General features: G+C 42.3%; 1 protein-coding gene across 1 annotated transcript in view; it reads left to right on the forward strand.

The window, feature by feature from the left end:
• Positions 1–12,657, forward strand: part of PDE11A (phosphodiesterase 11A) — a 472,505-nt gene that overhangs the window by 316,802 nt on the left and 143,046 nt on the right. The window contains exon 10 of the mRNA XM_066575784.1: positions 1,955–2,005. Coding sequence (XP_066431881.1) covers positions 1,955–2,005 — 51 coding nt within the window. The remainder of the gene's footprint in view (positions 1–1,954; positions 2,006–12,657) is intronic.

The following is a 12,657-nucleotide window of genomic DNA, read 5'->3' on the forward strand; positions in this document are numbered from 1 at the left end:
AAGTAAAGAAGTAATTATCTGGATTTGACAAATTGACTTTTAACGTAATAGAAGATGTTTTAGAATGATGACAGGTGATCATTATAAAAATACTTTTCTTGACATAGGATCTGATTGTCTGACTTAATCCTAATGGCCCTATTAGCGAAGACTAAGAGAATGTCTTGTTATATCTATCTAAATGACCATTAGGGAGTTTCTGTACAGGGAAAAAAATAGTAGAAGGTGCTATTCAAGCTTTTGCATTTACATTGAATTCATACAAAAAGCAAAGACAGTTTTTGCTATATTATATTAAAAGCCACGATTGACATTTATTTGACCTCTGGATTTAAGATGACCCCTTATTCACAAGCAAAATGATGACACATAGTCATGTAACCCTAAGGCCTCCTTCCCACGAGCGTGACGGGGTCCGCCGCGTAATATTACGCAGTGAAGCCCGTCACGGCGCCCCCCAGAGCCCCTATACTTACCTGCGGGAGATAGCGTGAAATCGCTTCCCCGCCCACCACCGCCGCGTCACCGCCCGTCACCGCCCACCGCCGCCGCGTCACCGAGCGTGTCACGTGACGCGGCCGGCCGCGTCATAAGGCGTCATATGACGCGCGGCGGTGGGCGGGAAAGCGTTTTTTCACGCTATCTCCCGCTGGTTACAGCGGGAGATAGCGTGAACGGACGGCTTCCATTGACTGCAATGGAAGCCGTCAGTGCGTACAGCCCGTCCTCACCCGCAGAAAGTAGAGCATGCTGCGGGTGAGGACGGGAGAAATCGCGGTGCGTAATTCCGCGCTGGAATTACGCATCGTGAGCATTGTGCTATTAGGTTCAATAGAACCTAATAGCTGCGGGCAACGCAGCGGATTTTCGCCGCGAATTACGCGGCGGAAATCCGTTCGTGGGAAGGAGGCCTAAATCAAGAACATAATAGAAAGCTGAAATGGGGTTCCTAAAAGAAGGGGCTCTATCCCATTTACTGTTGAGTGTTGCAGACCTCTGAAGAATTCCCATATATTCATGGTTCATGAACGGCAGTATATCCTTGAAAATCAACAACCATTCATTGCTTTCAGAGAATGTCTACAGAATTCCAGAGTCTTGGATACAGATAATGAAGGAGGTCTCAAACAAGGACAGCTTCTCTGTTAGCATGTACAGTGGTGCTTGAAAGTCTGCAAAACATTCAGATATTCCATATTTCGGCTTACATTTGACCTGAAACTACATTAGATTTTCACAAAAGTCCTAACAGATAGTGAACCAAATCAAACAAATGAGTAAAAGTTGTAAGGCTCGGTCATTTATTTGTTGAAGAAAATGATCCAATACCACATATCAAGGTGTCAAAAGTATGTGAACCGTTGAAGAGGAAATTAGTCAGGTGTTTTCAATTAATGGGGTGACAATCAGGTTTGAGTGGCGACCATGTTTGTGGAAGTGTATCATGGTATGAATGAAGGAGCTTTCTGAGGTCCACAGAAGAGGTGTTGAACTGTTGATGCTTCTCAGGCTAGAAAAGTTACAAAACCAACTCTAAAGAGTTTGAACTTCACCAATCCGCAGTCAGACAGATCGTGTATATATGGCGGAAATTCAAGACCAATATTAGTCTCTCCAGGAATGGTCCACCAACAAAGATCACGTCCTGAGAGCCAGGCGTGTAATAGTCCACAAAGTATAGTCCACAACTATATAGGACATTATCATTTATGGCCAAATATTTATGTAACTACCATACACAGGTTTCAGAAACTAGTTTTCCGTACTAGGGAAACGTAAGAACTAATTGCAGTATACACACAAAGCAGCAAGTATGAATTTTAGTTATTGGAAAGTGTACCATATTGTTGCATCCTCTTGATTCTAAAGCCCATCGGTGATGAGATCAGCGATTGCTGTTTGGTTGAGATAAAAATGACATCATAGTAAATATAATTTTTTTTTCTTTACACAGGTTCTTTCTTATCATGCAACATGTTCGAAAGCTGAAGTTGATAAATTTAAGGTAAGATATATATGTTTGCCATTTGTTTAGTTTCTACATCGTGTAATGCGCAAAAAACTGCAGTGTTGTATTTTACTAAGGAACTTTTCACACAGGACATAATATTCCGCAATAGCATTGCAGAACATGTCCTCCTGTGGCATATTCACCACCAAAAGCCACACTGCTAACGTGTGGATTTTGATGTGAAATAGAAAATAAAAGAATCCTGCCTGCAATTCCGGAATCCCAGGATGGCTTATTTCACAACATTGTTGTGAAATATTCTGTCCCATGGAGAAGGTCCCTAAGAGCTTTAACCCTTTCCAATCCACTGTCTGACCTCTGAAGACATTATGATTTCAGGCTGTACAGCACCGATGTTGGAAGACATCCGTTGGGGTTCTCTTACTGTATATTGCCAGCCTCTCTGCTGTTGGAGCCTATCCAACGTGTCACCTCATGCAGTACTGGCTATGGCCAGCAGATAGCGCCATTGTATAACAGCAGAAAAAGACTAAGCACCCTAGGAAAACCAGGATACAAATTGGATTGGAAAGGGTTAATTACATTCCTAGTAATGACTAATCAAAACATCAATGCTATGATTTCTAAAAGATGACATCATTTTGTATATGTAATGTCTGGGTGGTAGAGTAGAACCTACAGAAATTTATTTACTGAGGGTACCCCAATCCCAAGATGTGGAATGTTGGTCTAGCCATGCAGGAGGCTATTATTGGTCCCAGCTCATTATGAGTTAATCTTCGTCATGATATCATAGCCAGACCTCAAGTATGGCTAATAAATTAGGGCATGTTTGAAGGTTAGAAGTATGTCAGATCCATGTCAGAATTTTCCGGCATGCATCTGACACTTTAGTCTGTGGTAGAATTTTGAGGTTGAGATTTTGAATACTAACGTGGAATTTCATGCTGATTCACTTGTGAATTTAGCTTCGGTCAATGGGGAAAATCTGCGTGAAACCCCCAGATACAAATTTGTCACAGAAAGTGGACCAAGGATTGTCAAATCCATCCTTTTTTTTCCACAATGTGGATTTTAAAAGCCATATGCAGAAGAACCTGAGCCATAGTTCATATTTAAAATATTGCAGATTTTGCAGTGCATTTTGGCTTGGATTTCCATGCCAATAGCCACAGTGAACTTACATGATGTGCACAGAACGTTACTGTATGTGAGGCAAGTCATTTAACCCTTTCCAATCCAATTTGTATTATTTTCCTATGGGGCTTACTCTTTTTCTGCTGTTACACAATGGCGCTATATGCCGGCTAAAGCCAGTACTGCATGAGGTGACACGTTGGATAGGCTCCAACAGCAGAGAGGCTGGCAATATGCAGTAAGAGAACCTCGACAGCCGTCTTCCAACATCAGAGCTGTACAGCTTTAAATCATAATGTCTTCAGAGGTCAGACAGTGGATTGGAAAGGGTTAAAATGAGAAACACTCATAAGTAAATCATGTATTTACTTATCAATACATGATTTACTGTTGACTGACTGTTGAAATTATCCAAGTACTGTGTATTGTGAAAAATCGCTCAGCATGCGGATACACAAACTGCTATATGGAGGAGGTTGCACAGATGCAACGTAGTGATGAAGACCACTTTAGATACCTGCCATGTATGGAGGAGATGACTGCTTACTATTATACTTGCACACAGACAATGCATAGAAAGAGCACCAGTCGCACTGATACATGTACTGCGCCATGCAGACTTAAAGCTTATTAATGACATGCAATAAAGCCCAGCGGGCTGTCGTCTACCTTCAAAAGTGGACCACCACAGACCAATGCTCCCAACATTTTAAAGCCAGACTGCTTACTGAAAAGATGGCAATAAATTCGATGTATTGGTTAATATTTTGGCCAAAATATGCAGGCTCGCAACCCACGTCAAGGGTCCTCATTGCCTTGTAAGTCCATACATTGACATTTCAAACAAATGCTCTAAATTGTACATTTTGTAAATTAGGAAAGGTTTCTAACCATGTAACTACCACCCGGGAAGTCTGACATATGTACTATGTTAAATCTTTGAAGGTATTCTATAAGAGGAGTTACAAAAGTATATAGGAGTAAATAATCTCACAACCAGAACAGATTCATGAAAATCAGATTGCACCTAACCAATTTTGTTGGGTTTAATGAGGAGTGCAAATCTGGCTTATGTGATATTGTTGTGGCTGACAGTGCCTCCCCTCACTTTCCCCTCCTGCCAGTTGTGACTGTTGGCATCCCCTGTTTGTGCCAGATGCTGTTTTGTTCCTTCGGCTGTCCAACCTGCCCTTAAAGCCAGCGTGTGCACTCAGCTTTCCTGTCCTCATCCAATTGTCACATACGTTTGTACACTCTCTCTTCACAGTTTCCTATGCTACATTGAATTAATGGCCAGTATGATAGGGTACTGCCTTTATACCGTATGTGTCTTAGGTTGCTTAGGCTATTGTTCCTTCTATGGTATAGTCTATTGGCGCAATGGGCATTTTTTTACTATGTTAATATAGGTCATGTCATAAACGGCTACTGTATGATCTGCTACTAAAATTCTTGCCAAAATAATGTCAGGTGTGAATTTAGACCCTAATATTATACATACTTTACATGGACACCCGCTGTTAATGTAACTCTGTGCCAAACACATTATTTTCTAGGGAATACAAGAGATAATACACTTCTTCTAACTTTATGAAGTTTCTATACTTTTTTTTTTTTTTTTCCTTATTGTTCCTTCCTTGAAGTATTCATGAAAAACCAGTGTAATTTTAACCTGCCTCAGATTGCATCTAGTTATCTTGATGCTCTCGGCTTATCTGCAGGCAATTCTTAATCCGCACCGCTCCATCAGTAAATGGAGAACCCTGAATAAAATTACTCTGTTTTGCTATGCATGACAGTTTTACTAGATTTTAGAAAAAATATAAAAAAAATAGTTATACTTTGGGGGAAAGGAAACTGTAGTTGTTAGAAGATGAAATGTGTGAGAGAAAGAGAGAGTAGAATTGTATCTATGTGAGTAGCATGTATTTTGCTATATTAGTCATTAGAGTCACTGTAATAATAATATTGGGTAATTTTTTATTTGGATAGAGATGCACTTCAAGAGCGTCTGACATCACACAAATGTTTTTCTGTCATTGAAGCATTCAATATAGAATCCTATGATAAAAATATTCTGCACTACATGTAGATGACTAGAATTTTCCTTTAGTAACATTCACTGTCCTGTCCTGAATTTTGACTCCGTGTCGTGACATCCTGATTATTAGCGCTGTTACGGGGTGATGTCATAACATCAAGCCCGGACCATGCAATGTCCCGACAGGCACATGCACAGTGCCATTTAATGCTGGACACAGAGGGATTAATATGTCCCATCGGTTCCAGCGCTGGTAGGCTGTATAGGCTATCTATCAGCCCAGTCAGCCTATCAAGGTCTCCATCAGGGTTTTGAAATGGCTCCTTTTTGTGAGGTTATACTGCTAGTGATCTCATCAGCATTCTGCTCCTGTGCTCAGTGGTTCTGTACTTAGTTTCTCAGTATTCCAATTTACAACTCTAGTACTCTGTGTTCTGTGGTCGGAGTCATTCGTCCCTCTTGGACTTAGGACTTGGCTTCTCTCTGGTCTTCTCCTACACTGGGGTCACCTTTTTCAGGGTGGGTGCTCCGCTTATCATGGTCCCTTATTGAAGTCTGTTCTAGTCTGCTATGTTTGACTTTAGCTTTCCCATTATTAGGTAACCCAGTATGAACCTATGCTTAGCCCCAGAAATCATCTTCGACAAGTCTAATAGTACATGACCTGTTCCTTAACGAAATGGCAGTGGATAAATATTCAGATACTTGCTAACATGGGCATCAAAGAGACATAAGAAGTTTGCATAGGACATTGCCTTCACCTATGCCATTTGAAATGACAGTGCATATGTTCCCCTCAAGCACACCCCAAAATGATTAAAGACCCAAGACCACACCTCTTAAAATAATAAAGTCCGCAGGCCAGAACCCCTAGACTAATGCCCCAGAATATATACCAACTCTAAACAAGACTCCTTAAATATAGATCGCAAATAGTTGGATGAGATCTTTTTTTCCCTGACCCTTAACATTGTATACTCCCCCCACCCAACCACCCCTCCTTCCTCCTTTTATTGGGGTGGGGTAGGATTAGGTTCCTGAGTAGGATCATCCATCTCAGGGCGGTCACTCTGCTATATCTACAGGTTAATATTTGGGCTAGATTAGGGCGCAAATAGTTTTTTTAAAAATTAGAATTAATAAGGTATGTTTTATTATATGATACAGCATGACCTTCTGTGATTTCTATCTGGAGGCTAGGCCAAAATGTTTTACAACTGGACAACCCCTTTAACTTTCTCATCCAAAATTAGTACGGGAAAACTCTTTGTAAAGTCCAAATACAATCATTGCACATTGCAATTCAATATGGATAATCCTCATTTCTCCTAAAGTCTGTCATCGGGGCACAGTTGGGATGCCCCCATATATATTTGGTTGTTTGAAAATTCCAACAAAGTCATTGGGATCCACCAGCATTTATCTAACAGGTATGGACAGATTTAATGTACTTGTATTTGTGTCCTTTAATTTCATGTTTACATCCTGTTTGCTGTTTTACTATCTAGTAGCAAATAGATACTTTAGGCCTCTTGCTTACTGGCGAGAGCAATATCAAGCCATGATTCATGACCCAATATCGCTCTCGCAATCTGTGGGAAACCCCTGGATTTGAGGCATTTTCATGTGAAAAAAGCCTCAAATCACTGCGGGGAATCCTTTCATCCCATTGAAAGCAATGGGAGAACATCACGATCCTCTGCAGCTGCTGTGACAGGAGTGGCAGGGGATTTCTTCATCCCCACAGGAAGTCCCCTCATCACTGAACAGCTTGCCACTACTGTCACAGTGTTCAGTGATGAGGGGACTCCCTGCAAGGATGAAGGAATCCCCTGCCACTGCTGTCACAGCAGCTGCAGAGGATCGTGATGTTCTCACTGTTTTCAATGGGGCAGATGCTGCTGCCGCCGGCCCCATTGAGAACAAGGTTAAACCCATGGATGCGACAGCCCTGCTGGGCTGAAGGAATCCCCTGCTGCAGCTGTGACAGCTGCAGCAGGGGATCGCGATCTTCTCAATTTGCTTTCAATGGGGGCGGCACTGCTGCTGCCAACCCCATTGGAAACAAAAGGCGAGATCATGAAAATAATGGACATGCTGCAATTCTGTTTTCACACTGCATCGCAAGCGTTAAAACATCATGGGTGTGACATAAGCCATTGGAAACCATTGGCTTCAGAATTTTGCGATTTCTCGCAGCCTCATAGGAAATGGCACGATTTAATCGCCAGTGGGAAGGCGCCCTTATAAAGACAAGGGTTTGTGTTATATGGTTAACGCTATAAAAATGGCGAGGCTACCGTATTTTTGTTTTCTGATGCCACCTAACCACAGAGAGAAGAGCCTGATGGAACTAGTAAATACTGTATGGAGTTAAAAATATCTTTGTGTTTTGCACTGAGGGAATAGTACGAGATGTTAGTTCATTTTTCTCAGATCTGCCACAGTCTAATGTTGCTCGTTAATGTTTAAGGCTTTCACCTCCACTGCTTGGTCACATTGGCTGCCTGCCTGCGTGGGTGAATTAAGCTCCCAGAGGAAGAGCTCATTAAGTAGTCTCAGTCCTTCTGTAGCACAGGAATGAGCAGTGACGTAGGTCTGCCTATACATGCATATGCTGTTAAGTTACTGCATACCTCTGGTACGAATACCATAGCTTCTATATATAATGCTATCCTTGAACTGAATAGACATTCAGGCTGGGTCTATACTGTAAAAAAAAAAAAATCAGACTTTTTTATATTTTGAACTTCTTTTCTTGTATATTGTTAACAAGCAATGTTTTAAAGACTACCTGCCATTAAAATGGTGTTTTTCTTTGTATTTTGGATCAAAGGGGTGGTTGTACTAAAATAGACTTTTAACACCTATCCAAAGGGTAGGTAATAAAAGTCTGATTGGTGGGGGTCTGAAATCCCCACCGATCCTGAGAATGGTGGTCCCGTGCCGTTGTCCTCCTCATTGCAGGCTTACTGAAACCCCATAGTGAAGAGCAGATTGAATTGAGCTTCATTCATTTCGAATGGGATTGCTGGAAATAGCTGGGTAGGAGATCTTGGCCATTTCCATCAGCCTCATTGAAATGAATCAAGTAAAGATAGAATAGGTCAGCACTACCCAATGGAAATATATCTCAATAGAAATCTATAGGTGCACGTTAAACCATGGTTGTAATATACAGTAGAAGCAGAAACCAAAAATGGCAACAGCACACAAAATTAATTTACTATCAGAGGTATATATGCCTATAATCAATACTCTATAGAAAAATCAAATGGGCGGCAGGTGTGCACGAAGGCCTTCACCTGGTCGGGCATACCTGCCGCCCTTTCACCTTCTGTCCCTCCTACTGGAGCATATAAATGGTATCCTACCTTCCCTGGTTTTATTTGTAGGCTTAGTCCGAGGAGAGGAGCATTCTGAGAGGTAGGAACCCAACTTTCCCAGGTTGAAATTTACCACCTGGTATTAGCGTTAGGACCCATCTGGGAGCTTGGTCACATGGACGTTGGTAGACGGGCCAATGTAATTTGATCAAATTATATACCAAAAACCTTGCATTATTTAATGTGGTTAGAGTATTGATTATAGGTATGTATACCTCTGATAGTAAATGTATTTTGCGTGCTCTTGCCATTTTTGGTTTCTGCTTCTACTGAAATGAATCAAGTGGCGGCCATGCCTGCTTGGTCTGCACTGCATTCAATCTGATGTCACTGCAGGTGGGAGAAGCGACCCCACGGTGACAGAAGTTGGGGACATGGGACTCCTATTCTTAGGATCATTAAGGGTCTCAAGTGATAAGTCTACCTTGGCACAACCCCTTTAAGTACTATAGAATGATAAAATACATAGATTTTGAGATATGTGAGGGTTAAGTTATTCATATAACTAACAGCGGCATTCATAGAAAAAAGGGAAGCTGATAACAAATGTAAAAGTAGGGTGTCCATTGTCTGCCTTGAAGGAGAGATGGGCTTGTAGTTTTCTTATTACTCCCCCCCCCCCCCCCCCTTCATTTTTTGTCTACGACCCTTGGGACAATTCCTCATCTCCTACCACCCAGTAATAAATGAAATGGGATCAGTCAATGCAGGCACATCAGTAAAAAGCATTTAAAGCACAACCAAATATTTCCAAGGTGTTACACCAATGTGTGCAAACACCCAAACGTTCTCCATTAGTAGCCCTATAGATTCTATCTAGAGATGAGCAAGCACCCGGGTCCGCATTAGTCGAGTCGAGCTTTTCATAAAATTGAAGAGCTCTACTCGAGTAACGAACCCCATTGACTACAATGGGAGACTCGAGCATTTTTGTATGTGGGACGCCAGGTGCCGAGCTTTTTTTTTTTTTCTTGGTTCGTGTGTTCTCTCTCTATCTGCAAAAATTTGCCATTGGCGTGCGCGCTGCGGCGGAGGGGGGGGCAAAACAGGCACATCACAGCGGGGAGGAGACAAAAACTGGGGCGGGGTCGAACACGGCGTGATGCTTGTTCGAGTAACGAGCACCATCGAGTACGCTAATACTTGAACAAGCATCAAGCTCGGCAGAGTACGTTCGCTCAACTCTAATTTTATCCAAAAAGATATATATGACATATAAGGGTGGTATACCCCCCATGTACCAAATACTACTGCCTCATAGGAATTATAAGAAATGCTAGCAGCAGATGAGAAGCGCAGCGCCGCCTGGTCATTAGCGCTGTTACACAGCAGTAAATCTGCTGCAGTCCTTTATGATGTTCATTATGTGGTATAAATAATATGATACGTTCATTCTCTGGGTTGCAGGATTACAGCGGTGCAAAACTTATATAGGTTTTTTACGTTTTACTACTTTTGCACATAAAAACGCTTAAATTTGTATTGCTGCATTCCAAGACCCGTAATATCTTTATTCTTCTGTTCATGGAGCTGTATAAGGGCTTGTTTTGCAGGATAAGTTGTAGTTAGCATTACTACCATTTTGGGGTATTTTTGATTCTTTATCACTTTTTATTGCATTTTTTCGGGAGGCGAACAAACAATATAAGCAATTTTGGCATTTTTTTTTTCTCTTTTTGTACGTCATTCACTGTGCAGGATGAATAAAATATTTTTATAGTTCTGGTCATAATGTAACAATGTCTTATATTAGACCAGCTCTTTCCTCCGGCTGCCACAGCAACAACCAGCAAATGATTGCATCTCGGAGGGGACGATGGGTGACAGAGGGAGTCTTTAGATGATCCACTCATGAGAATCCGCCCCACCCATGGACAGGCAGCCTAAAGGAGAAGTATAAGGCGTCCCTCACATAGACTTTTTCGTACAGCGTTTAGCGATGCGTTTTCAGCGCTGTACAACGCTCCTATTCATTTTAATGGCGCTGCTCACACAAGCCTCAAAACACAGTATTTTCAACGTTGCACTTTGAAAGTGATGTATGTTCTATTTTTGGCCATTTTCAGCTGTGTTATCCATTAAAATGAAGGGGCAGTGCTCTCAGCAATGCTAAAAACGCGGCACAACTTCGTATCACATTTTTTTTGGGGGGTAGGCTTCAAAAATAAGCCCTACCCCGGAAATCAGCCCTAGCTACACTAGATGAAAAAAAAAAAAAAGGTAATACTCACCTAGCAGGTGCCACCCGGGTCCCTCCCGCTGATTTTCCCCCTGGATCTCTAGGCAGGCTTCCCTGCACTTGTCAGCGCTAACAACTTGTCTCTTAGTGGTAACTGGATTGACATCCCCGCCTCCAGCAAGAGATTGCTCTGATTGGTTCATCGAGCACTGATTTTGATTGGCTGAGCCAGCGCTTGATGAACCAATCAGAGCCAATCTCTTGCTGGAGGCGGGGTCTTCAAGCTGTGCTGAAAACGTAGCCAAAACTCATGCCAGCGCTGCAGAAACCGCAGTAAACGCGGCAGTGAAAAAACGCCTGTGTGAAGGAGGCCTTACTGTCATAAGACAACCGCTCTTCCTGACACTGGACTCTTGAATCGGCAGGGTTAGAGTCCCCTAGTGACAAACCAAAAAACATCTATGGGCGATCACTAAGGAGTTATTGTGGGCGAAATGCAGCCTGGTGCCTAAGACCCTGGTTTCACTAGATTTAAAAAATGGCTCTGTTGTTGATAAACAGTATGGATAATCTTCATGTAGTTTATATCTGTAAGGACAAGAACTACATTAAAGGGAACCTGTTACCAGATTTCTCCCCAGTGACGCCATACCAGCGCTGCACTACTGCACCTGCACACTTCCCCAAACTTCTTTTATTATAAATGTTTATATAAAAATGTCTCTATAATTGATGATTGAAATGCTCCTACACCATATATAAATGCAGCCGAGCGGCGCAGTGGGCGGGCCGTGCATGCGCAGATGAGCTATCCCATTTGTGGGCAGAGTCAGATAGCTTATCAGCTCATACAGGGGCAGCCGATGGCACGGCACAGGTGTGAAACTTCGCAGCAGTGCATGGATGATGCCAGTTGTGTCAGCCGTGTCACAGGGGGCTGGAGAGGCGGGCTAAGTTGAAAAAAAATCAGGACTGCTCAGCTGCGTTTACATACCGGATGTGAGAATTTCACATATCAATTAAAGAGGTGTTCCTATATCAACATTAAGGGCTCATTCCCACGGGCGTATGCGTAAAACACTCGGTGGATCACGCAACGTTTTTCTGCTGTGGAAGCCAGCAGTGAGCCGGCTATCGCCACATATGGCAACGATTATACGTTGTGCATGACGGCATATCTCACACACGCTATCATACGCAGCGGGACTTGTTTTTTTTTAAATTCCCTACTCTTTTTCATAGCAGCGTTGAATCGGCAACCCCGCCCATAGGCAATGTATTGCGTATGGACAGCGTTGACTATGCAACCCATAGAAAACAATGGGCTCTATCATGCATAATACACCACGAAATAGTACATGCTGCGTTCTTTATCATGCCTCCTAATGCATGCAATGTATCTACGTTGGTGTGAACTGCTCAATGGAAATCAATGTACTTTAATTGACTCTCCTCACCGCATTTAACGCACACGGTACAAAGTGAAATTGCTTGTGGGAATGAGCCCTTATAATAACAGCAGTTTGGTCAAGTGTGCAGGCGCACTATGCAGCGCTGGTATGGTGTCATTGGGAAAAAATGTGACAGGTCCCCTTTAAGACGAATTACAATGCATTTGTAGGAATACAGATTGTGCGCCGTAGGTCGCTTGAGCATTGCTTTTGCAGAAACTAAACTTCTGAAGGAACTAATTACTGTGGGTAGCATCACATGTTATAGGGTCGGTGATCAGATAACTTGTGCCTTAGGTGGTGTGTTCAAAAGGGTTGTGAGTTGCCACAGCAACATAATTCTGTTAAGATACCTTATTGTATGACCTGTCATTGGGAAAATGCTTCTTCTCAATTTTATTCTTACTAAATACATAAAAAAAAACAATCTCAATCCAATCATCATGTTGTAAATTGGAAGAAATGATGAAAAACGGTAAAAGGGGTCTGTC

This window comes from Eleutherodactylus coqui, chromosome 8 (assembly GCF_035609145.1).
Source record: "Eleutherodactylus coqui strain aEleCoq1 chromosome 8, aEleCoq1.hap1, whole genome shotgun sequence".
NCBI classification, from domain to species: Eukaryota; Metazoa; Chordata; class Amphibia; order Anura; family Eleutherodactylidae; genus Eleutherodactylus; species Eleutherodactylus coqui.